The 22,216-nt window shown below is 39.2% G+C and overlaps 3 protein-coding genes across 3 annotated transcripts; all 3 read left to right on the top strand.

The window, feature by feature from the left end:
• Positions 1-2,461: 2,461 nt before the first annotated feature.
• LOC104427922 (patellin-4) lies at positions 2,462-4,981 on the top strand. The gene is made up of 4 exons (XM_010040930.2): positions 2,462-3,304; positions 3,597-3,721; positions 3,851-3,992; positions 4,718-4,981. The coding sequence occupies exons 1-4, from the start codon at positions 2,462-2,464 to the stop codon at positions 4,979-4,981; spliced, it is 1,374 nt and encodes a 457-aa protein (XP_010039232.1).
• A 4,026-nt stretch (positions 4,982-9,007) lies between these two features.
• Positions 9,008-10,065, top strand: LOC104426571. Its single transcript, XM_010039675.3, has 2 exons — positions 9,008-9,434; positions 9,541-10,065. The coding sequence occupies exons 1-2, from the start codon at positions 9,274-9,276 to the stop codon at positions 9,866-9,868; spliced, it is 489 nt and encodes a 162-aa protein (XP_010037977.1). The 5' UTR covers positions 9,008-9,273; the 3' UTR covers positions 9,869-10,065.
• A 4,224-nt stretch (positions 10,066-14,289) lies between these two features.
• LOC104426570 lies at positions 14,290-21,710 on the top strand. The gene is made up of 5 exons (XM_010039674.3): positions 14,290-14,595; positions 16,396-16,568; positions 18,613-18,796; positions 21,075-21,181; positions 21,308-21,710. The coding sequence occupies exons 1-5, from the start codon at positions 14,524-14,526 to the stop codon at positions 21,387-21,389; spliced, it is 618 nt and encodes a 205-aa protein (XP_010037976.1). The 5' UTR covers positions 14,290-14,523; the 3' UTR covers positions 21,390-21,710.
• The last annotated feature ends 506 nt before the right edge of the window (positions 21,711-22,216 follow it).

The raw sequence follows: 22,216 nt of genomic DNA, 5'->3' as shown, positions 1-22,216 counted from the left end.
CATTTTCACGCGTATTCTACAGCTGGGACTCTCTCGAGGATGGGTTTGCAAGCTTTACCCAATTCTTCAGAGATGGAGGACAAAACTTCGAGAGATCAAACCCTCTTTGTAGATCGACATTAGATTTGCAAGAATGGCAATGAAACAATGAAGAAATTGATCAAGGTTTCGACAAAGATCAAAAGAAGAATAAATACTGCAGCTTCTATTGCAATGGAATATGAGAGGAGCTGTAGAAATTTTGGGCAAAGTTATGGTGGAGGATTGGGGTTTGTGGTAGTTATGGGTTAGGGTTTAAGGCATGGGAGGCCATCGTTACACAAGGTGGTAGAGAGGAGCTCCTACGAAGAGACATAGGAAGAAAAAAAAATACAATACAAGAAAGCATGAACTAGACAGAACTATATGTGCTAGTTGTTTCCCAACGTGCCTCAGAATGCATATTAGCTCAATAAGAGAAGATATTTATATTGTTCGAAAGTATAACCCAAAAGCTTAAACTATTAAATGAAGAAAGACCATATATATATATAAAGCATATAAAACTCGTTGTCAAACGATGTGGGATATTTTAACACCCCTTTCATATGCAAGCCAAATCAGGATTGACACTTAAAATTTAATTAAGACGAGTTAGAAACACACACGAAAGGGATAACACCTAGTTCCAATGCCATGTTAAAAAGTCTAAGCCAAAAGTTTATGCTGGCATATAAACCCATTTTCAAGCAATGTGACGTTTTCAACACCCACTCTCAAATGCAAGCCAAAGTAAGTGAAAGAAGACCACATGTCATATAAGACCCATTGTCAAGTGATATAGAATATTTTACCCAATATCCCGCTAAGAATCCAAGATTAAAAAAAAAAAAATGCAAAAGGGTGCAGTTTTCATATCATTGAGATTGTGTTAGTATCATATCTCCAATTGTCGAGTACGCTTATGAAGCTAAAGGGAAAATTCTATAGAATGACAATTTTGTGTGGCATGGAATCGTAGGATGACTAAAAACTCATTTTAGATGGTATAAAAGCATGCCAACAAAAGGCCTCTTGATGCCCTAAGACTCATTTGATCATTTGGATTTCTAGTCAACATAGGATTATATAAAATATGACATAAAATTTATGGATTCTACTATATTTTATCCATTGTTTAGTAAATCGCAATAATAAAGTTCATAAATTATCGTGTCCATTGTTTGGTATAGATGGCATATCAATGCAAATGAAGCTAAAAATTGCACAAACATAAATTATAAGAATCTCCTACTGACACTATTGCCTATCATTGTTATTTGCCTATTTTTTTTTTATTTTTTTTTTATTACTTCTCTCTCTCTCTCTCTCTCTCTCTCTCTCTCTCTCTCTCTCATTTTCTTGTCCCCTACCATCATTCTCTAATAAAATTTTATTAAATAGTAAACTATACTAAAATACCTAAATTATTTTAAATATGTAATAAACATAAATAATAAATCTATATATATATATATATATATTGAATTAATATTATAAGATAGAACAAGATTAGTATATACAAATAGAAAGGGGAATAAATAAAAACAAAATTGTAGCTATTTTTTATTATTTTGAATTATTTTATATTAGAATTCAAATATTATTTTAATTTAATTAATTGAAGAAGTTTGTTATTTGAGAAAAATAAATGTTATATTATAGATATTGAAAATCATATCCATATTTATCGTACCTTCCCCATTAAATAATTTTATCCGGGTTATATCCATCTTATATCCAACCTTATTACGTCTTGGACAAGAACCAAACATGGGATAGGATAAATTTAATTTAATTATTAAATTTATTCTGACTACGAACGTAGCCTAAGAGATGTGATCTTAGGGATGGAGATTCAGATTAGAATAATCTTTAAAATGATTTATTTATCATAACCTCCAACAGTGGAATGGCTCTCATGCATGCCTTTTTTTCTTTCTTTTTTCTTGGCATCTCTCGTGCATGTTTGGCAGCTAGAACTTCGGGGAAAATCACTAGATCTATAAAACAAAGAACGATTAAAGGAAGAATGTCCACAAGGAAAAGAAATGTACAAAAAGAAAAGACATGATCCTTGACCTAATGAGTGATAAGAAAAAGAAGTATCCAGTTGTCCGCTAATCCATGATGAACCATAATGATGCCACACCAATCTGTATCGTTCCATGACTTTTGTTCTTGCGCATATCCTATATTTGGCGCCACCAGACTAGTGGCCAGAATTTGCAACACCAATCCTTGCTATGGCAAAAATGGAAGAAAACAAAAAACATCTCTTCCCAAGAAAAAGGAGAGAACGAAAAGAAGGGGCCCGATCTTTGGGCTCAATGGAGAAGGCAAGGGAATTCAGGTAGCCCTTCGTCTCTCTTCACCGCAAATCGAACCCTCTCGTGATTCAGATTTCCGGCCGGTCGCGCGGTCGAACGCACTGGGAATCTGGATGTCGAGGAAACCGAAGCCCTCCGCTTCCGCAGTGGTCCAGAAACCGCTCAAAGAAGCTGAAGTCGGCGACGAGACAAACTGCGATGACGACAAACCATGCGACCTCTCCGACCAACATGAAAACAATGTTAATAACAACGAGGGGACAAAGCCCGCCGCCGAGTGGAAGTTTCCCAGGAAGAAGGCACTGCTGCAGTTCCGGTGCAAGGTGGAAGACGCGATCCGTGGGGACTACCTCCTGGGCCGGTCCTACCGGAGCCTCTCGAGGTCGTCAAGAGAGAACAGGAACAATGTGTCCTTGCAGCAGCCGCCGTTGAGGGACATTGCACTGTGGGGCGTCCCTCTATTGCCCAGCAAGGGGCACGACGCCACAGACCACGTCCTGAAGAACTTCCTGAAGGCGCGGGACTACAAGGTCAGCGAGGCTTTCGAGATGCTACAGGAGACGCTCCGGTGGCGGAGGCAGCACAGGGTGGACGAGATTGCTGGCGAGCCCCACCCTGGCCCTGACGAGCCAGTCTCACAGATGTTGTACGCGAGAAGCGTCGACAGGGACGGACGTCCGCTGTGTTTTCACGTGTATGGGGTGCTGGAGGACAGGGAGGCGTGCAAGAGGGCGCTGGGGACGAAAGAGAAGGTCGAGGAGTTCAAGAGGAGGGTCGTGCAGTTCACGGAAAAAGTCCTCAGGAAGCTGAGTTTTGAGGACGGAGGGGTTGACTCGGTGGTCCAGATCACGGACTTGAAGAACATGCAGTCGCAGAGCGTGAAGGAGATGCGGGGCGTGCTCCGAAGCACCTTCTGGATGGTGCAGAATCACTACCCTGAGCTTGTCCACAGACATGTAAGCGAATAAGATCTAAAACTTGGTTGATTGCAGTTTAGTTATTGTTCTTGGTGCGAATTTGTTCCTTGCATGGTGATGAAAAGAATCCATATTCAATGCCATGTTCCTTGCATACGATCAGTACAACTTAGGAAAGATAAAGGAACTGCAACATTCCTTGGACTTGACTATCTGCACGTAGCTAATGTTAAGGCAAATGTCCTTCAACATCTGCTTCTCTACAAAACATTCAAAGCATTATCAGATGCCGGAGTAAATCATGTCAATGCTTGGGGAACTTCATGCGCAGATAATACTGAATGTCCCGCTGTGGTACTACACGTTCCATCTGCTGCTCCTGCGACTTCTGCATCAATCCGACAAGAGCAAGTTCACCCTCGTGAGACCAGCTAAGGTCACCAAGACCCTTCTCAAGTGAGACCAGTATGCAGACCTTATGATTATCTTCTGGGACTTCTTTGGCTTCTGTTTGTTGATTTCAACCCTTGTTAACGCATTGCTGGTGCTTGTTCATTGAAATGTTGTCTTCACCGATCGATAAAGATTCATAGACCCAGAAGACCTGCCCGTGGAATATGGTGGTCTCTTGAGAGAGAACGACGAGGAATTCTCGACACTGGAGAAGGTCTCGGAGGTCTTCGTCAGAGGAAACACGGCCAAGAGCATTCGAATCCCGATTGCTGAGGTACTTTAGCGTATGCTCTTGGTATTTTCTCCATGTTGGCCTTTTGTTTTGAAAATTGACTTTGGTATAACTTCGAATACCTCAAAGTGGAGTCAATAGTTAGAATACTCTTATTATTGTATCTTGAGAACACTCCCTAACAAAATCCTCATTTTGATTTATGGAGTTTAAGCTAGCTCAAAACAAATCCTTATAATTAACCAATAATTTGGTGATGTCCCGTATGAATTGTGGATGGATATAGTTGAACATTCGGATAATTTAATCAAAAGAAAACAAAAAAGAACATGTGATTTGTGTTTTGTCTAAATTCCTTTTCTTGGATACAAAAAATTCACCTCCATTGCACATTGGTACTTATCAAATGTAGAACATATATGGTTCTCATTATGCTTGTTGCGTTTAACCTCTTTTTTTATTTAAAAGAGAGTGTGTGCGAGTCGAGTAGCACATAGACCCTAGTACATGTTCCTGGATGCTAAGGATATCAAGCATTGCATCTTTTTAGCATTTGGGATTGTATTATTAACTATTGAACATTTAATATTTCAAATTCTTAGAACTTTACATAACATACTAGATTAAAATGATTTGAGAAGGTGAATGAATGAACGATATTGTGGAAGCTACCAACAGAAGGTTTTCATGTTGTACTAGATTTTAAAACATGATTGTCTTCAGACTCGCTTGATGTTGCAAGTCACGAACCTACCATACTATTGCAGCCCGGCGCGACGGTGGTGTGGGACTTGACAGTGGTGGGGTGGGACGTGTCGTACAAGGAGGAGTTCGTCCCGGAGGACGAGGGCTCGTACAAGGTGCTGCTCCAAAGGTCGAAGAAGCTGAGCGAGAGCGTGAGGAACTCCTACTACATCAACGAGCCCGGGGAGCTCGTCATCACCATCCGCAACCCCACATTCAAGAAGAAGAGGGTGCTGTACCGCACCAAGTTCAAGCCCACCGTCCCCATGTACCTCTTCTTCAAGTGATGAATGGACAGGCCGGAAAGCACACGCGACATGAATTTGCATTCATGTTGATCCCTCATCATAATTATTATTAAATACTCTGTTACGTCCAATTTTTTATTTTTATTTTTTTAATGACAAAGAAGCCAACCATAGAATGGCAACGATGCGGTAAGACGCGAGCTAGTTCGGATGGGTGACCTGACATGGAATTGCTTGCATCTGGTGGTATGGGACCTTGTTTGATTTTTCATGTGGGCCAAAAAACCTAAATTTATTGTGTTGATACTATTCAGTCTTAAATCTTTTATTTAGATTAATTTAGTTTAAAATCTTCTCAAGTTTAGCTAGTTGAGGTAGGAAATTGCCGACATTGATGGTTGATGCTGATATTGACATTTTTCTAATAATTTTTTTTGAGTATTTTTATTTTTTTTCCCCTTATCTTTCTACCAATGTCCAATGAGGGCAAGGCCCAATGTTGTTTGGGTGAGGGTGGGCATCACTAGGGCAAGGGTCGGCCTTCCCATCGTGGCCGACGTTCATCTTAGTCCCTTAACTCGAATTTGCCAAGGGTGGTCCGATGGTCGCAAACATCGAGTGCGTTGACCGGCAACGCCGGGGGCTGGGCTTGGCAACACGGAATATGGTGTAAAGAGCCCTAACCCATCCTGCTACGAGTCAAATGGAGAGGAGCAACAAGACCGAGAGAGGAATCGGGGCTAGGAGCTCGCGATTGACCGAAGGCGAGCGCGGCATTTTTGTCGGCGAGCGGCGGAGGTCGCCCGTGACGTCATGCAGACCTTTTTCTCCATCTTCAACAGTACCACAACAGGTTTGTGGGGCAACGGCAAAATGGGAAGAGGAGGTGAAAAAAATAAAACGGGATCGCCGATTTGGCCGTCCACTCACTCAGGGGTTGATGTGTCTAAATCTTGTAAGGAGGCAAATATGCCTAAAATTCAGAGAGCGCTAAATTCAGAGGATCTAAATACTTCCCTCGTAATATTCTGATAAGACACTCCAGAAAGTCTTTTGCGCTTCAATGATACAGACAGCAAAGTCCCAGCTCGGTTTTGCAGAGGGAGAGATTAGAGTTTGAAGAGGCAAGACCCTTCATAAACATCTGGATCTATAGAGGGAAGTGAAGATGGTAAGATCCAAGAGATGGGAGTTCGCCCATGATCCTAATGTAAAACCCCTTTGGTTTAATTTGAGGAGATGATTGAGTTATGAAGTGCCCTACTCTGTTAGCTATAAAGATTTCAATTTCCTCATCCTCCACTAAAATCTACAAGAGCTTGATGACTACTTACCAAACATCGTCATGGGAATCATTGTCGCGCACCCCCAACCGGGTTTTCCGGACTGGGCCTTTTCATTGGATGTACCTTGCCAGGAATGGTTACCCGAGATCAGCATCGCGTCCTCCAAGGTGGCCCCTCAACCCCATAAAGAGGTTGTGTGCGAGGGTAACCAAGCGGACCAGTATATTTATCGAGGCCCAGATCCCGGCCTCTATCCCAGGATGTTATAACTTTTTAAGGTCTTGCTAAGGACCAAAGTGCCCTACTCTGTTAGCTATGAAGATTTCAATTTCCTCATCCTCCACTAAAATCTACAAGAGCTTGATGACTACTTACCAAACATCGTCATGGGAATCATTGTTCTTCATCAATCGCTTACATTTCAAATAAATATATCTTTCGATTTTATATATATATATACACGCGTGCGCACACACATAGAGAGAGAGAGAGTGCAGTCAAGGTTTACGGTAATGTCTGAAAAAAATGGAAGGAAATTGGTTAAAATTGCTGGAAGTATTTTCCTCGGACCCATACTTTTTTTTTACTTCAGAGTTGGAAGGAATTGTAGGGAATCGAGTTTCTTGCGGCTTTTTTACATCATTGCTCCTCACTTTTATTCAAAAACTAGTAACGATAAAGAATATTTAAGTAAAATTCAGTCACTTTATTTCTCTATATCATTTCCTTTGGTTAATATTCAAATAATACGAGGTAATTGAAATTTCTATCTCATTCTTTTCCACCTAATTTGTTTTCTTTTCTTTTACCCTTCCCTCATTTCCCTCCCAACTTATGAAACCAGAAACCAACCAAAGTGCAGACCAATCACCCCCTTTCACAAGATCGAGGGAGAGGGTAGGAAGGGAGGGAGAGGACAGCGGTTTGGCAATAGCGATGACTGACGGTTAGAAAATTTAAATAATAAATAACTTTTTCATTTACTAGTTTAATTTTTTTTTTAAATGGACAGTGGTCCCACATAATTTTATATAGTATTAGATTACAAAAAAATAAGTTCAAATCTTTTCAAATTCATATTTAACATTTTAATTTTTAAAATATTCTTCGACTATGTAATTAACTAATACATCGGGCATCGAGGATGGCTCAACGAAGTCATTGTAGCTTGAACTTATGATCGCACTTTCTTGAGCATAATTAGACTTTCACTTTCAAAATAATCAGTTCATTGTATTTTAAATTGAGGAAAGCAATTTTCACTAACATAATGTTACACTTTGCAGTTTTATGATGTTGCGTTGTAGCTAAATACCAAAATGTGTCGAGGATTATAAAGTTTCATAATATAATAACGCCAATTAATTCACATGCTTTATTATTTATAAGGAGATAAATACATCAAAAGTCCTAAAATTTATCTTGAAAATATAATTGAACCTTAAAACTTTTAAAAACTCATTATTAAAGTGTAATTGAATTCTAAAAAATTTCTTAATCCTAATTTTTAAACTCATTATTAAAGTGTAATTGAATTCTAAAAAATTTCTTAATCCTAATTTTTAAACTCATTATTAAAGTGTAATTGAATTCTAAAAAATTTCTTGATCCTAATTTTTAAAAATTTAAGAACTTACTTACATATTTGTGACAAGTTTTAAGGCTTTTAAGTTAATGAAAATTGGCATATGTTGATTAAATTTACAATATATTTATATAGGTAAATATTACTTAGTAGATGCTGGATATCCAAATTCGACTAGTTATTTGGAGCCATATATAGAAGTTAGATATCATTTGCCAGAGTTTCGAGAAGGTCCTTCACCTACGGGATATCGAGAAGTGTTCAACCGTGCCCATTCCTCGCTACGCTCGGCAATTGAGCGAGCCTTTGGTATATTAAAACAGAAGTGGGGGATTTTAACTCATATGTCAAGTTATCCATATGAAAAACAAGTGCAAATTGTGGTAGCGGCAATGACTTTGCACAATTATATACGGAGAAATAACGTGACTGATACGGATTTTGAACAAGCAGAATTGGATCTCAATTATGAATATTCAATTGACCATGAGGATGCAAATGAAGGGGTGGGTGCTTCAAATTCGTATACATCTTCAGACATGGCACATTTACGTGATGAAATAGCCATAAGTTTACAAAATCATTGAGGTTTGTAATGTTAAGTATAACGTATTTCTTTTTCTCGGACATATATGATCATGTGTACTATCATGAAATGACTTTCTAGTCAAATTTGTATGAGAGGAACTTTGTTTTATTTTTCTTAATGATGACCTCCATTTTTATATGCAGTGCTTATTCAAAAAAATTAGCATCCACAATCGGTCATTTCATCGTTCATCGAATAAGTTTTTTTTTTTTTTTTTCTATATCATTTTATCTTTTAACAATTAATAACCCAACTTTTTATCAATACACTAAAATGATCATTAATTAACGAAAATGATTAATATTATAATAATTTAAAAAATATTCAAAGTTGAAAACAAACCTAAAAGAACCCCAGGCCAAAAGTTGAGTTTTGCATTTAATCTATAATCAAATTCTTTTAATATAATTTTTAAATAAATTTATTAATATGTATATTTTACATTACTCCCAATATGAAAATGTAAATTGTTATATAGTCAAAGTAATTTTTTTCTACCGTAAAAAAATGGAGATGCGGGGAAGCTAATCGTAAATTCAAAGGGGAAAGCGGGGGTAATTCAGTCCAAAGAAAGTGGTCTCCCCTGCCTCGTCGCGAGAAACGTTGGCGTCGTCCCTCTGCCCGAGATTTCAAAACGGGGAAAGAGGAAACGACACATCTCAGGCTCTCTCTCGTCGTCTCTCTAGGAGGAACCGAGACCTGACTCTCAGATCTCCCCTCTCTCTCTCTCTCTCTCTCTCTCTCTGTTATCTGGACCTCACGCAGATCCCCAGTGGAAGCTGACAGAGAAGACGAGATGAGGAGAGCTTGAAACACGAACACCTCGCACGCGTTCACGTCCTCTGCAACGAGAAGAAGACCGTCACGGAACATGGGAATGGCTCGTTCTCTAGTGGGTCGCACCCTCGCGGCGGCGCTCGCGCTCCTCTTCCTCCTCTCCGTCGCCGCCTTATCTTCCGCCGCACCACCACCCTCCCGCGGTCGAAAGCTCGGGTTTTTCTACACCCGCACCCGAGGACGATGCACTCCTCAGTAACCCCATCTCTCTCTCTCTCTCTGTGACTGGGTCGGGCCGAGTCGACTCGCTGCCTCCGGGGGCTGACTCGGGTTTTGCTGTATTTCTTTGGTCTTTGCGCAGGTACTGGAGCAGTGGGCGAGAGAAGTGGCCGAGGATGTTGCCGAGGAAGTCGACGGTGTCGAGGGCGTTCGGGTCGAGGGCAATCGGCGAGCGTTACGGCGGCGATCTGACGGTGTGGGAGTCGACGGCCGGGGTAGTCGGCGGGGGGGACGCGTACGGCAGGCTGGTGAAGCAGGCGAGCGCGGCCCTCCTCAACTCGTACGCCCGGAAAGGGTTCGCCTACTCGGCTTGGGAAGTGAAGACCCTGCTCATCCAGGCCTTGGCCTCGCCGCAAGCCGCCGCCGCCCAGGCCGACCGGTTCGCCGTCGCCAATGAAGCCTGTAATTAACTGATCCTTTGTTTTTTTTTTTTTTTTTTTTTTTGTTCTTTTCATCCTCTTTCTAGTGAGGTTTGAGCAACCGTAGGTCCGTAGGTACAGGAACGATTTGCCAAAGCGGCATGTAAAATAGACAATGATCGATCTTTATTTAAGAGTTTAACCAGCAGCAGAGGGTCACGCGATATCACGTGATGTCGCCTGAAACATATCGTACGAAAGTCTGACGATAGTCACGTGACTTGTCTCGCTCTTTTGATTACTTTTTCTGCCACGACCAGTCAGTAGGAGGAGGGCCGATCGGATAGAGCCCGCTGCAGTGTGAGCTCATGTTCATAGGTGAGGTGGCAACGCTAGCAACGTGTCTCTAGTCCCCGCCGCAACCAGCGGCGGAACCCCCCCCCGCCCTCTGTTCACCACCGCGCGACGTATCGCGGGGTGGGCTTTGGCGGCGTTGGATCAAAGATTTGCGGCTGAGGGCGGCGACTGGTGTGTAGGAAAGAGACTGAGACGGGAGAGTAAACGACGTCAAGCCGTCAAGGTTTCGCTGGTTAGTGTGCGTGGGGTTCGCATTTACTAATTTAGACTACTTTCAATGCAAAATTGACCGATCAAAACGTTGTGCGACTATCAATGGGAGAACATGGTAATGGAACATCTCTCGTCCTACATTTTATTTCTAAGGGTTTCTTTGCTTGAATGTAGATTATTTTTGGAAAATCATTTTTCGACATTTTAGGTTGCGTTTAGTAATGATTATTAGGGAATGATTCGACTATAAATGATTAATTTTTATTCTAATTTTAAGTAAAAACACGCGTTTGATAATTATCCAAAATTTTTTATTCTGAAATAGAATTGCGTTTGATACTGTGCTAATTGATTATGTTCCAAATTAATGTTTTTAAATTTTTAAATACTTTTGAATATTTTTTTTTTTTTTTCCTTTTTTCTTTTCTTTTTTTTTCCCTTTTCTCGTATTCTTCTTCTTCTTCATTTGGTCGGTCGCCAGGACGAGGGCCAATGACGCTCACTGAAGCATCGCCAGGCTCTCGGCGAGGTCGGCTCTCGTCGATCGAGCTTCGCCGGTGGCTAGGCCCGGCCTCGCCGAGGTTGGGTGAGGCGGCACGGCCACTAGCGAGGCTCGCCCAACCCCGCCGGTGGCGGGCCGGCCTTGTCGGTGGCTGAGCTTGTCTTCGGCGAGCTCGCGAGCCCGGCGGCGGCGCGGCAGCGGCGGCGGCGGCGCGGATGGTGGCGGCAGCGGGCAGCCGGCTAAGTAACGGCGGCGGGGGCGCGGATGGCGGCGCAGCGACGACGGGCGCGGCGCGCGGGCGATGGCGAGTGGCGACGGACGGTGGCGGGTGGTGGTGGATGGCAATCGCGAGATGTCGAAAGAAAAGAATAAGACTTTTACTGTTTTGATTCTCGAACGAAAAATCACATTTTTTTTATTCTCAATTCTCTTCCTAATCTGTTTTTCGGGAACAAAAATTTTACCAAACGCGATTCTCATCCCAAATTGATTACGGAAAAAAAAAAAATGAGAATCGCCACCTTGTTTGGCACGTTGCCAAACGGGTCCTTAATGCTTTGATGATGGAAAAACACATGATGTCTGAAAGTTTTTTCCATGAACTGGAAATAATAAGTTTGAATTGGAAAGAAACGAATTTTTTTTTTTTCTAGAGAAAAATATCACATTCTCTAAACCACTAAATAAAAAGTCCATGAAAAATATTTTCCTTCATCAAAAATTTTTCAATAGAATGAATGCACTCAGAGTTATAGGCCACATAAACAATAGTGGAGACTTCATCACATTGATTTTATTCTTGATAAATCCATTTCAAGCTTGAATTATTAACATATTGTTTTTTGGTACATTAAAAAAAAAAGTTGGGCAACAGAGATTAAGCTTAATTTGTAAGAGTGATCTGTTCTAAGATGGGTTTGCTTTCACCTTGGAATTCGAAATTGATATTGGATATAGGCCCACCCAATCCCAAGAGGCCAAATCTAGAGTTGTTCCCAAAACTGATGATTTTTTCTTTTTCCTTCTATTTCTTACGAGTGGGAGTTTCTTGACATAAAAAGGGAAAAAAGAGCATTATATTTGATTTATTCATTAGATAAATGTTTACACGATTGGGTGCAAGACCAATTGACAATCGACTAATCTTCGATAGAACTTTGTAATCATTACTACATTACATGACATCCTATCAACATGTGTTAAATAATCAAAAATAATATATATACATAGACAAACAAAATTGTGGAGGAATGCATAGGGTTTGCTTCATATATATGGAAGTAATTACTCATTTTCCAGCAAAAACTAAATCATAATAAACTATTTGAGAGTTTATTTCAAAATAAAAAATTTATAAAATTAAGTAATATGGGTTGATCCGATCTGGTCAAGTATAGTTTCTTACGGGAATGGAGAACCAAACCAATTTGGGATCGAGAACAACCTTAAATCAGTTGGCTCGCTTTAGCTTAGTTTCAGGTTGGACCAAATCGATGCACACCCCTACAACTTGGGTCACCTAACTTCTATGAGTATTTAAACTTACCAAGAGTCATCTCTCCTGACAAATCGTAGGATTCTAAACTAGAAAAGCCTTCTACTATATTGCAATCAAGGTATCTGAAGTGAATTATATCAATAAAACGCAAAGAGAAAAAGAAGTTGTAAGTAATGTTTTATCAAAAATTTGATTTGAAAATATAATCAAAATGACTTTACCAAAAAAAAAAACATATAATCAAAATGAACTTAACTATAAACTACAACTTGTTTAATTATATTACATAATGTAAAATTTTTACGACAACTTATTTTGGAGTTTAATTTAGGTTTTTTACAAGTTATTGTCAGATGTAGAATTAGTGAAGGGGAGCTAATGTTTTAGCAACATTTTGATTAATTCTGTCTAGGGGGATAACGATAACTAGATGTGTTCACAGCTTAAATTAAGTCATTTTTTATTTATTTAATGAAATATGTATTGTAAACTTTTAGCAATAAACTATGCCAGAATTTAATTTAGGTGGACTTGTTAGTAATTAATTTAGGTTAATTTTTTTATTATTTCTGGCAATCTTAAAAGTCTACTGATTATGGTTTTAGTTAAAATAGATGTTATTATAAAACTATAAATTCTAAAAATCAAATGATTCTTTAATGTGTTGATGGTTGAATTATAAGTTGAAATGTTTTACAGATTAGATGTGTTTAGGGTAAAGCTAAAAATAATTGAAATGTCTCCATTCATTTCATGTAAAATAACTTTTAGAAAAATATTTTCGAGATTTTTCGATATTATTTTCACTGAAGATGAACTAGGCATGAAAAACATTTTCCATCAAGGAAAAAAGTTACCAACCAAAAAAAAAAAAATCAAGGAAAAAAAGTCTTATAAAAGAGGGAAAATGTTTTTTACTTTTCAAATTGAGGAAAATATTTTCCGTAGTCACTCTCTATTATCTCATAACCTAGTAGGCCCTCTTCTTTCTTTTTTCTCTATTAAAAATTCAAATTTTGAATATTTTTTTCATTTTCATCCTTTTATTTTTTCCACCATTTTTGTTAGCCAGTTGCCAGGCACAACTATAATCGGCAACTAACCACAAGTAAGCCTCGAGCTCCCCAACCTCAAGCCTTGGTTGGCTTGCCCGTGCACTTGCTAGACTAGCAAACTAGCGGCAACTGCAAGCCTCTAGTTTGTCACTCAGGCGAGGCCCAAGGCCAATGAGCTTGAGCCGATCTCTTGCAAGCTTGAACTCGCCTCTCGCAAGATTGGTGAGCCAATGGAAGCTCACCTTTGGGTAGTCGCTAGTCATCAGCCACGACTGCAAAAAATAAGATGTAAAAAGAAAGAAAAAGAAAAAGAAAAATGATTTTTAAAATAATAAAAATAATTTAAAACATCAATTTTTAAAAATAAAAATAATAAAAAATTATTGCAAAAGAATTGCATAAAGAAAAAGATTTCCTTACCGAACAAAAAAAAATATTTTTCACTTCATTTTCAAATTTTAGATGAATACCAAAAAATAATTATATATATATTTTTGGAAAATAGCTTATTGAAAAATATTTTCTAAAAATGCTACATTATATACTAAACAAATGGAGCCTAAATATATGCTGATTTTTCATACTTTCTTTTTTTGTCGGTTCTGATTTTTCATACTTAAAAGTATGAAAAAAAATAAGATTTGAGTTCTCTCGGATATCACTCTGACAAGAGTCATTTATTGCCGATAGAAAATGAAAAAAGAAGGTCGTGGCGAATTTGAAATTATCTAGGATGACGAGAACTCAAAACAATTATTTTAACAGGGGCTCGAATGAAAATTCATTAGGGGCAAAAATACAAATATCCAATAAAAAAATTTCGCGGAGTTGTCCAAAGCCAAAAAATTTCCGCAGGACGGGCCTCTGCTCTTGGGAAATCACCAATTTTCCCACTCCTGCGATTTTTCCCGAGAAAAAGAAATCCAGGGACAGCTTAGAGAGAGAGAGAGAGAGAGAGAGAGAGAGACGGAGGGGGGAGGTTTAAGGAATCGCCGGCGGCAACTGGAGACGGCGAGTGCGTCGAAGGAGTGGCGGCAGCGGAGGACGAGGAGGAGGATCAAACCACGACTCGCCGGCGAAAATGGTGGCCATCTCGACGTGGGTCCGTTACCTCTACCACAAGCTCGAGTACTCCGCGTATCTCAGCTATAAGGTCGGTCTCGCCCTCTTTCCCCTCCCTTTTTCTCGTTGGTTTGGATCGCTATGCGCGTGATTCCGCCGCTTCTGGCTCGTGGTTGGTTCGGTTCAATGTCGTTCGTGCTTTTCAATGGCGCGTCATGGGCGCTTTCAATCTCCCATTCGTGCCTTTGGTTCCTCGGAATTGCTTTTGCAATTAATGCTGGAGCGCCTAATTTTGGTTGAGGTTGTTGTTTTTCGAATGGGTTTTGTGGGCTGATTGATTCATTGTATCGGTCGGGACGTTGGTAGATCGCTTGGAATACGCTGTTCCAGATGAAAGTTTGGTTTTTTTAGGTTTCTTTTTTTCCATCCAGCTGGTTCTGCTCTTGCATTATCACTTTGTTGGACATTTACCTCTCTTTCTTGTTAATTGATAATAGGGTTTGCTTTAGTGTTGGCTTGGCTGTGTATGGTTGGCTTTGTTGTGATTTCTGGTGTTTAAGATATGGTTGGATTCTGTTTTCTGAGCTTTGGAAAATCATGAAATTCTTTGGAATAGTTGTGCGAGTTGAACGAATTTCGGCTTACTAGAGAGAACAGGAGGTGAATATCAAGACTGGAACATATAATTCTAAGTGTTGATCGGTTGTTTCAGTCTTCATCATGTTTTTCGTCGGTGATAAACACAGGAACCCTCTAAAAGTTGTTGAGAGTTTGCTAGTCTGTGTATGTATAGGAAACACAAACTGACAGGTGAAGTCTACCCTTGTCTGATATAAGGGAGCTCCAAGAAATGTCGAATGTAGTAGGAGTATCCCTGCTCACCAATTAACAAGTTCTTTTTATCCTGAGTCTGTCAACATTATTAAGGAATAGACCCAATGCAGTCAGCTTCCTCTTTTGTTTGCATGTTGTTATTGCCAGCTGAATCTCAGCAGTCAGCAGATCTCAAGGCCAGCCAAGACCTGCTAGTCGCTTCTTGTTTGGCATGAGGTGACAGTCCCCTGAACAGCAATAAAACATAACATGTACAATGAACCGGTTTTATTGTGATCATGTGGATTTGATGTGATGTTATAGTACCACCCGGATTATGAACAGTGATCATTTCTCTTATAATTGTATTGCATTGACCTAATAGTCTCATGTTGAGAATGGTCAGTCAGAAAAATGACATGTCTCCTGATATTATAGTGAATGTAGTTTCTATGGAATTCCCCCATAAATTTATCTGGGACTTTTTGTTCAATCCTAGAATTTTGACATCTAGATAGTAGAATCTAAAGGTGATTGTGGGGTGGATCTAAAGGTGATTGTGGGCTCTATCCCACCCCCTTCAATTTGCTACCAAGCTCCTGTTCCATCCTGTCATTTATGGAGATCTACTGATATGATTTAGTCCATACACAGGACAATTAGTTTCATTGAATGTGCTTGTTTTCATCAACAATCTGCTTAGTGATTACATTTTGAAAGTTATGTGGCATCGCAATTCTTCCTAGATGAGTAAAATATTCTTATGATTCTTGTCTTTAAAAATAAATATTCTTCCATGTGAAATTCATGTGTTGCTGAATATTGAGTGCCCGCCTTAAACTTTAAAGAAGCAACTCAAAAATCTTGATATGCCTTTTGGTGACATAAACATTTGACCGATTGTAAACATGACTCATACCATGAGAGTTAATATCAGTGGCAGGAAGCATCCTAGAATTATGATATGGAGACATAGAAAACAGAGAAACTTGCAACTGGTGCTTAATTTTTCCTTTGACACTTCATCTTATGTCTAGGGAGTGCATGTTAGCTGAATCCACCTTTTGAGTGTGTGCAGAGTTATAAAGGTGGCCTAATTTCTGATGGACAAGTAGGAGATGCTATGTGGAGACATCTATTTCAAGGAAGATTGACATACTTGCACTGGCTTAAAGGAGAGGAAATGGCTTCCGCTGCAGGAGGGCTTGCAGGAACTCTTCTTGTTCGGAAAATTCCACATGCAGATCCAACGTGAGTACACTTTACTGTTTTAATTATTAAAAATAAATAAATAAAAAATCCTCTCTTCCCCCTTTCTCCAAGTTGCCAAGTTGCTGAGTGAGGGTAGTACAGTTACACTGGAGTTGTCATAACTCTCTTCACTCCAATTTACACGTTAGCAGGAAAATCTGTGCAAAGGGGAACATACAAGGAGGAAACAGATTATTTAGTGACACGTCCAATGTTTGTGCATTGTTTATTGACCTGATGGGACTCTCTTTTTTTTCTTTCGTTCCCTGCCGGGATAGGCTTTCCCTATCCATAACTTTTTTCCTGGACATTACACCTCCCAACTTTTGGAATGTGAAACTTACGGTGTAGTATTTCCAGAACTCCTTGAACGCACAAACCTCAGTTCCAGCGTGCACAGTTTTTTTTTTTCCCATTGAATATCTTTTGTCAGCCAAACCAAATATTAACTAGCAATATATTCATTTTGTGAAACTAAATGTAAATAACTATAATTTATTGGATGTTTTGGATTTAAGGTAAGAAAGCAAGACTATATAACAGAACAGATGACAATGAGAGAGAGTGCTTGTTTAAGTCTCTTTAGGTGTCACACTTGAACTATATGGCATTATGTTGGGGAAAGTTAATGGAAGTTCTCAAAACAATGTAACAAATCATAACTTTATGTGTACAGCCAAGATAATCTCTAGTTTATAGCTTTAGAGCCTACTTTATCCGTTCTCTACTTCATGTTATGCTACCATAAACAAATATATGTTGACCTGTCCTATATGCCTGACAGGCACTTGTCTTTAAGAGAAGTTGCATGCTTTTGCTTGTTAACTACCATGATGGCTGGTGCTCATTAAATAGATAATTAAGTGCTCCAGCAATTTATGTGATTAGCAATAAGAGTAGGAGTTGTTTGCTTGAGCCAATAGTTTAGCATACATGTTGGCACACATTAATCCCAAATTTGTTTGCATCTTTGAGGCTTAGAGCTATAATGGTAGGAGTTGTTGAATAGATAGCTCATGGCTTCACTCGATGAGTAAGGATGAATGCATATTCGTTCGCAACTACTAGTTACTCAGCAATTCCATGTTATTAGAACTTGTCATATTTCTTTAGCAGGAGTATATCTCTTGATGTTTTTTTTTTTTTTTTTTTTTTTAACTCCCAAAAAATATAATCATCCTGAGGATCTGGTTGTTTTTCTTTCACGCTATATGCTTAGGTTACTCATATGGTCTGTCAATGTTCTCAGTTTCAGTTTCTTGGGTTTGATATTGCGATCCCTCAGTTTTGTTCTGTGAGTGTGATTACATGTAAAAAAGTATCATTTTGAAAATTTTTGGCTGTCATGCATTTGGGTTGCTTCACTGTGTACATATAACTTTGTTCTACAGTGCCACTTGAACCTTTTTTAAACGTTTACATACTTTCCTTTTCACAATCTGTCTCTGTGTCCTCTCTCACATGCATACATGCATGTTCTGTGGAAAGCTAAATTTAAACCTATTGAAAATAGTAATTTTCCGGAGTTCACTACTTTTCAAGTGGAGATCTATGATTTGGTGTGTGCACCTTTGCATAAAGAGGTAAAAAGATCTCTGAAGCACACGTGTTTGCCAATCATCTCATCTCAGCACTGCTTTTTTTTTTTTTTTTTTTGGGGGGGGTGGGGTTGTGTTGAATGGTGAGATATTTAGTGAGCAGCTTTTGTTTAATCATGTATTGAGAAGTACTGACCAACAGATAAACACATTCAAATGGGGCCATGTTTTGAGATCACCTGCAGTGGCTGAATAGGTTGAATAATCTTGGGAAATTCCAAGCGTGTTGTCATATACTGAATTTTAGGGCTCGCACTATAACCATTTTCACTTTTTGTCAACCATCCTTTGCTAAATATCATGATTTGTTATTCAGATGCAATGCGTCTCTCTTAGGTTGGGATGAACTGTTCATTCATGTGTATGGTAGATTTGGGGAATAGGGCCCAATCATTTGTCTTAGGTACATATGCTCACCTTATGTATTCTAACTACACCTTCCGCAGCCATGTTTTTGTAGGAGATGTTCTAGTTTTGAAGGATCCTGAAAAATCAAGTAACTACTTAGTCAGACGATTGGCTGCCATCGAGGGGTATGAAATGGTGTCTACTAATCCAACAGATGAGCCTTTTGTCCTTGAAAGTGGCAAATGCTGGGTTCTGGCTGATAACAAAGACCTGAAGCCCAAGGTATATGTGCTGCTACATTATATTCTACCTTCATTTCCTGAGTTGGTCAATGAGTTAGTGTTACTTGACTTTACTTGTTAGTGGTTATGCAATTGGTTATATTTATTTTCTTCAGTTAAGAAGCCAATGAACTGTATGAAATCATTTTCCTTATCATGTTCTGTTGACTTGCCTCTCCAGTGAAGAGTTTGGACGTTCCATCTGACTATAGTGAGAAATGAGTATAATATATGTAAAGTATGACTGCAACCATGAAATTTTTTTCCCTAGATACTAAACGAAGAAAAATTCAGATGAGAAGCTATACTTAACTAGCAGTATTGATTTTAACCTAATAAATTGATATCTTTTAGGGACAGTTTGTGGTAGTAAAGTTGAAAGCATCTTGTCAGAGATGAATAGTGGTATAAATTCACATTTTGCTTCTGATAATATGTGATGAAGTGCATAGTTCTTCTAATTGCTGACTTTTGCCACAGCATTTAACATCCAAAATGCAAGTGCTATGGGCAAGCTGCATAAAAGTTTTAGATGTGAAGATAAGTCATATGTGGGCACCTGTTTATTAGCTTCATTGGACCTCTAGGCCTAAAGCACTTAGTGTTTCATAATGCAACGGACTAAGTTAGAATGCATTTGCAACTGCAGGACAAATAGCTGCAAAGGTTTTAATATTGTGAACAGAGGTTCTCTTATTGCTGTGGGCAAAAAGAACAAGTCTAATATCAACTATTCGTGAGTCCTAGTTTTCTATCATCCACAAGCGCTGTGGTAAATAGCTTGCGTAGCGGGGTTAATATTCTTTTTAACTCCTATAGAAAGGCTTGTGAACACTTTTGCGACTGCTTGCTCTGCTGTCTCTCTTCTTCTTTAGACGTGTATTTGCAACATTTTACAGTTCTAGCTTTGAGGCTCAAGGAGCTCATGAGACAATTTCCTAAAGTTAACTACAATTTGATATCTAGAATTCGTCACCACAAGGTTATAAATTCCACTTGAGAATTAAACAAACTATAATGAAGTCATTGGATCATAGTTGTGTCCATAATTTAATTTGACCTCTCTACTTAGATCTAAGCTTACCTAAATCTATGACCGAGCATGGCAGCCTAGTGGTATAGGGTCACACTGTGTTCCATGAGGTGACAAGTTCAAGCCATATCTTGAATGAACTTTTGTATTTTGTGCCTTGGGCATTTGCTACCTTATGTGGAGAATGATCTAATTTTTTGCGTGTCGGTGGGACTGCGGTGCCAGGCTCATCCCTCTATGGGTGGTCTGCGTAGCTAGAGTTCCAACCAAACATTCAGTAGCATGTGCGAGACCTATATAGTAGCGCTGAGAGAGGTTATACTGATTAAAAATAGGTTATTGGAATGTATAATACATCGTACAATTTCTGTGGATATATTCTGTGAGGACTGTAATAAAATAAAATAACTGGATAGATTGAATTGACATCTCATTCTGTTCTGTGGATAATATGTGCCTGCATGAGAAACTTTCTGGTGTCTTAAACTGGTAAGCTATGAGGTGCAAAGCTGTTGGAAAAAAAAAATAATAGTTGAATATTCGTGCTTGTTATTTTCGGTAGATAATGGCCTCGATTGTTGGCATAAGAAAAGAACCACAGAAGTACTGCGACATTTTCCAAAATACTTTGTATATTCAATACTGCATTACAAAGTGAAAGTACTACAACTCGGAGCCTCCATTATTATGATCGGGATACCATATATAATAGATTGCAGACTGGCATCTTGTATCAGTGGCATGTGCTAAAATAGGTCCATAGCAATATTGAGATTGATTTCAAAAAAAAATGGATATGAATTTGGGACAGTTGCGAATTAAGTAAAGCCACATGACAGGAGAGTCTTCATGATAATTCAGATTTAAATAGCGTGCTGCAGTCATATAGGAAGAAAAACTCTTCTGTTGCTGTTATGGGAATTACTGGAGGACCGTCATGGCCCTTCATATGGCTTGTTTAACCATTCTGTTATCATCAGATACTCCTTTGACACTGCTCAAGTCAATATACTTTTTCTGTGTTTTATACTCATCTTATGGCGGTATCCTGCTGCTATAGTATGGTTTAGTTGCTGAATGTCTTTGTGGCTGTTCTAAATTGGCTAGTCTAACTTCAGAAGAAAACTTCAATTATTGAAGTTTAAGAACTGTTGATTCATCACCTTCCTAAACAGCATACCTGACCTATTCAAAAACTTATTGATTGCTCCAAATGATGAGTTCTTTTCTTCTCATCTCATGGCAGGAAGCACCTGACAGTCGATCATTTGGTCCTGTTTTCATGAATGATGTTGTTGGAAGGGCCATATATTGCCTACGAACAGCTGTAGATCATGGCCCGGTGCAGAACAGGTGAGCTGCTCCACACAGGATATTGTATGCAGCTCATGTGTCGAAATGAAACCAGATTGTGACCAATTATCTCTAGAAGCAGTCGGTATTGTTTTGGGGATTGATCTCTATGTTATTCATGCGCAGTTATTACAGCATGCAGAAGGATGCGCCTGTCTTGGAAGTGGAATTGGATGTTGACGAGATGGCAAGGAATCACAAAGCGTGAAAAAGCGGCTGACTAAGGTCACTCGCAGGGTTTTGTGTTATCTTTCTTAAGAAGTTCTGGAAAATGGGAGTTCATGTTATATCTTTTAGGACAAACGGGAACTCACATGCGGCATTGCATTCTTCATTTATCGGACAGGCGATTGCTTTATCATTTTGTCTTGAGTAGGATCACCATTTCATTTATTCGGTGGTTCTTACTTCCCTCTTTGCAGAATATGTTAATGGCATGTGCTTGCTGTTGGTTTACCTCGGGATATCATGTTTGTATAACAGAGGTATGCTAGGTGAGAAAAGAAAATAAGGGACGGTTATCGCATTTCTCACTCGTGTCTTTCTCTACCGGCCCTCCAACTGCAAGTTCTTTTCATGCAATGCGACCCCATTTGTTTCTTAACATGTGATTCTTAATTCGTTGCCAACACGTTGAAAGTTGGTTCAACGTGATGTTATCCTTCTCGATGGGTCCCCGAATGTGATGTTTTTACTTAAAGAGCTGGAGAGCTGGCCGCAGAAAGAACAGCATACGAGAGCACATCAACTATCCTGCAGCAACCTAATCTGTGAGCCGGGCAGCTGCTAGGACTCCGTATCTTTCACTCGCCCTTATCTAGTTCCACTAATTACTAATCAATTCCTGAAATACGTATTTACTTCCTTATTTGACTAGAAAACCTCACTTAAAAGTCTAAACTAAATATGAACATTATACGTTGTAGACGTGAAACTCTTTGTTTTCAAATGAATATAAGTCGATGGTGGGGTTAATTGTCGAAATTAGAGACAGTTGTATGGTTTCACTTTGCTATTCGATGATCATCTGTAGGT

This window comes from Eucalyptus grandis, chromosome 11 (assembly GCF_016545825.1).
Source record: "Eucalyptus grandis isolate ANBG69807.140 chromosome 11, ASM1654582v1, whole genome shotgun sequence".
NCBI lineage: Eukaryota > Viridiplantae > Streptophyta > Magnoliopsida > Myrtales > Myrtaceae > Eucalyptus > Eucalyptus grandis.
Note: the sequence above shows the minus strand (reverse complement) of the source record. Positions and strands in the feature narration are given on the sequence as shown.

Bases quoted from the DNA above. Each gene is read 5' to 3' on its own strand.
- LOC104427922 (XM_010040930.2), top strand. From the start codon at position 2,462: ATGTCGAGGAAACCGAAGCCCTCCGCTTCCGCAGTGGTCCAGAAACCG. The intron at 3,305-3,596 runs GTAAGCGAATAA...CTTCATGCGCAG, and splicing joins CTGAGCTTGTCCACAGACAT to ATAATACTGAATGTCCCGCT. The intron at 3,722-3,850 runs GTGAGACCAGTA...CGATCGATAAAG, and splicing joins GTCACCAAGACCCTTCTCAA to ATTCATAGACCCAGAAGACC.
- LOC104426571 (XM_010039675.3), top strand. From the start codon at position 9,274: ATGGGAATGGCTCGTTCTCTAGTGGGTCGCACCCTCGCGGCGGCGCTC. The intron at 9,435-9,540 runs GTAACCCCATCT...GTCTTTGCGCAG, and splicing joins CGAGGACGATGCACTCCTCA to GTACTGGAGCAGTGGGCGAG.
- LOC104426570 (XM_010039674.3), top strand. From the start codon at position 14,524: ATGGTGGCCATCTCGACGTGGGTCCGTTACCTCTACCACAAGCTCGAG. The intron at 14,596-16,395 runs GTCGGTCTCGCC...GAGTGTGTGCAG, and splicing joins CCGCGTATCTCAGCTATAAG to AGTTATAAAGGTGGCCTAAT. The intron at 18,797-21,074 runs GTATATGTGCTG...ATCTCATGGCAG, and splicing joins ACAAAGACCTGAAGCCCAAG to GAAGCACCTGACAGTCGATC.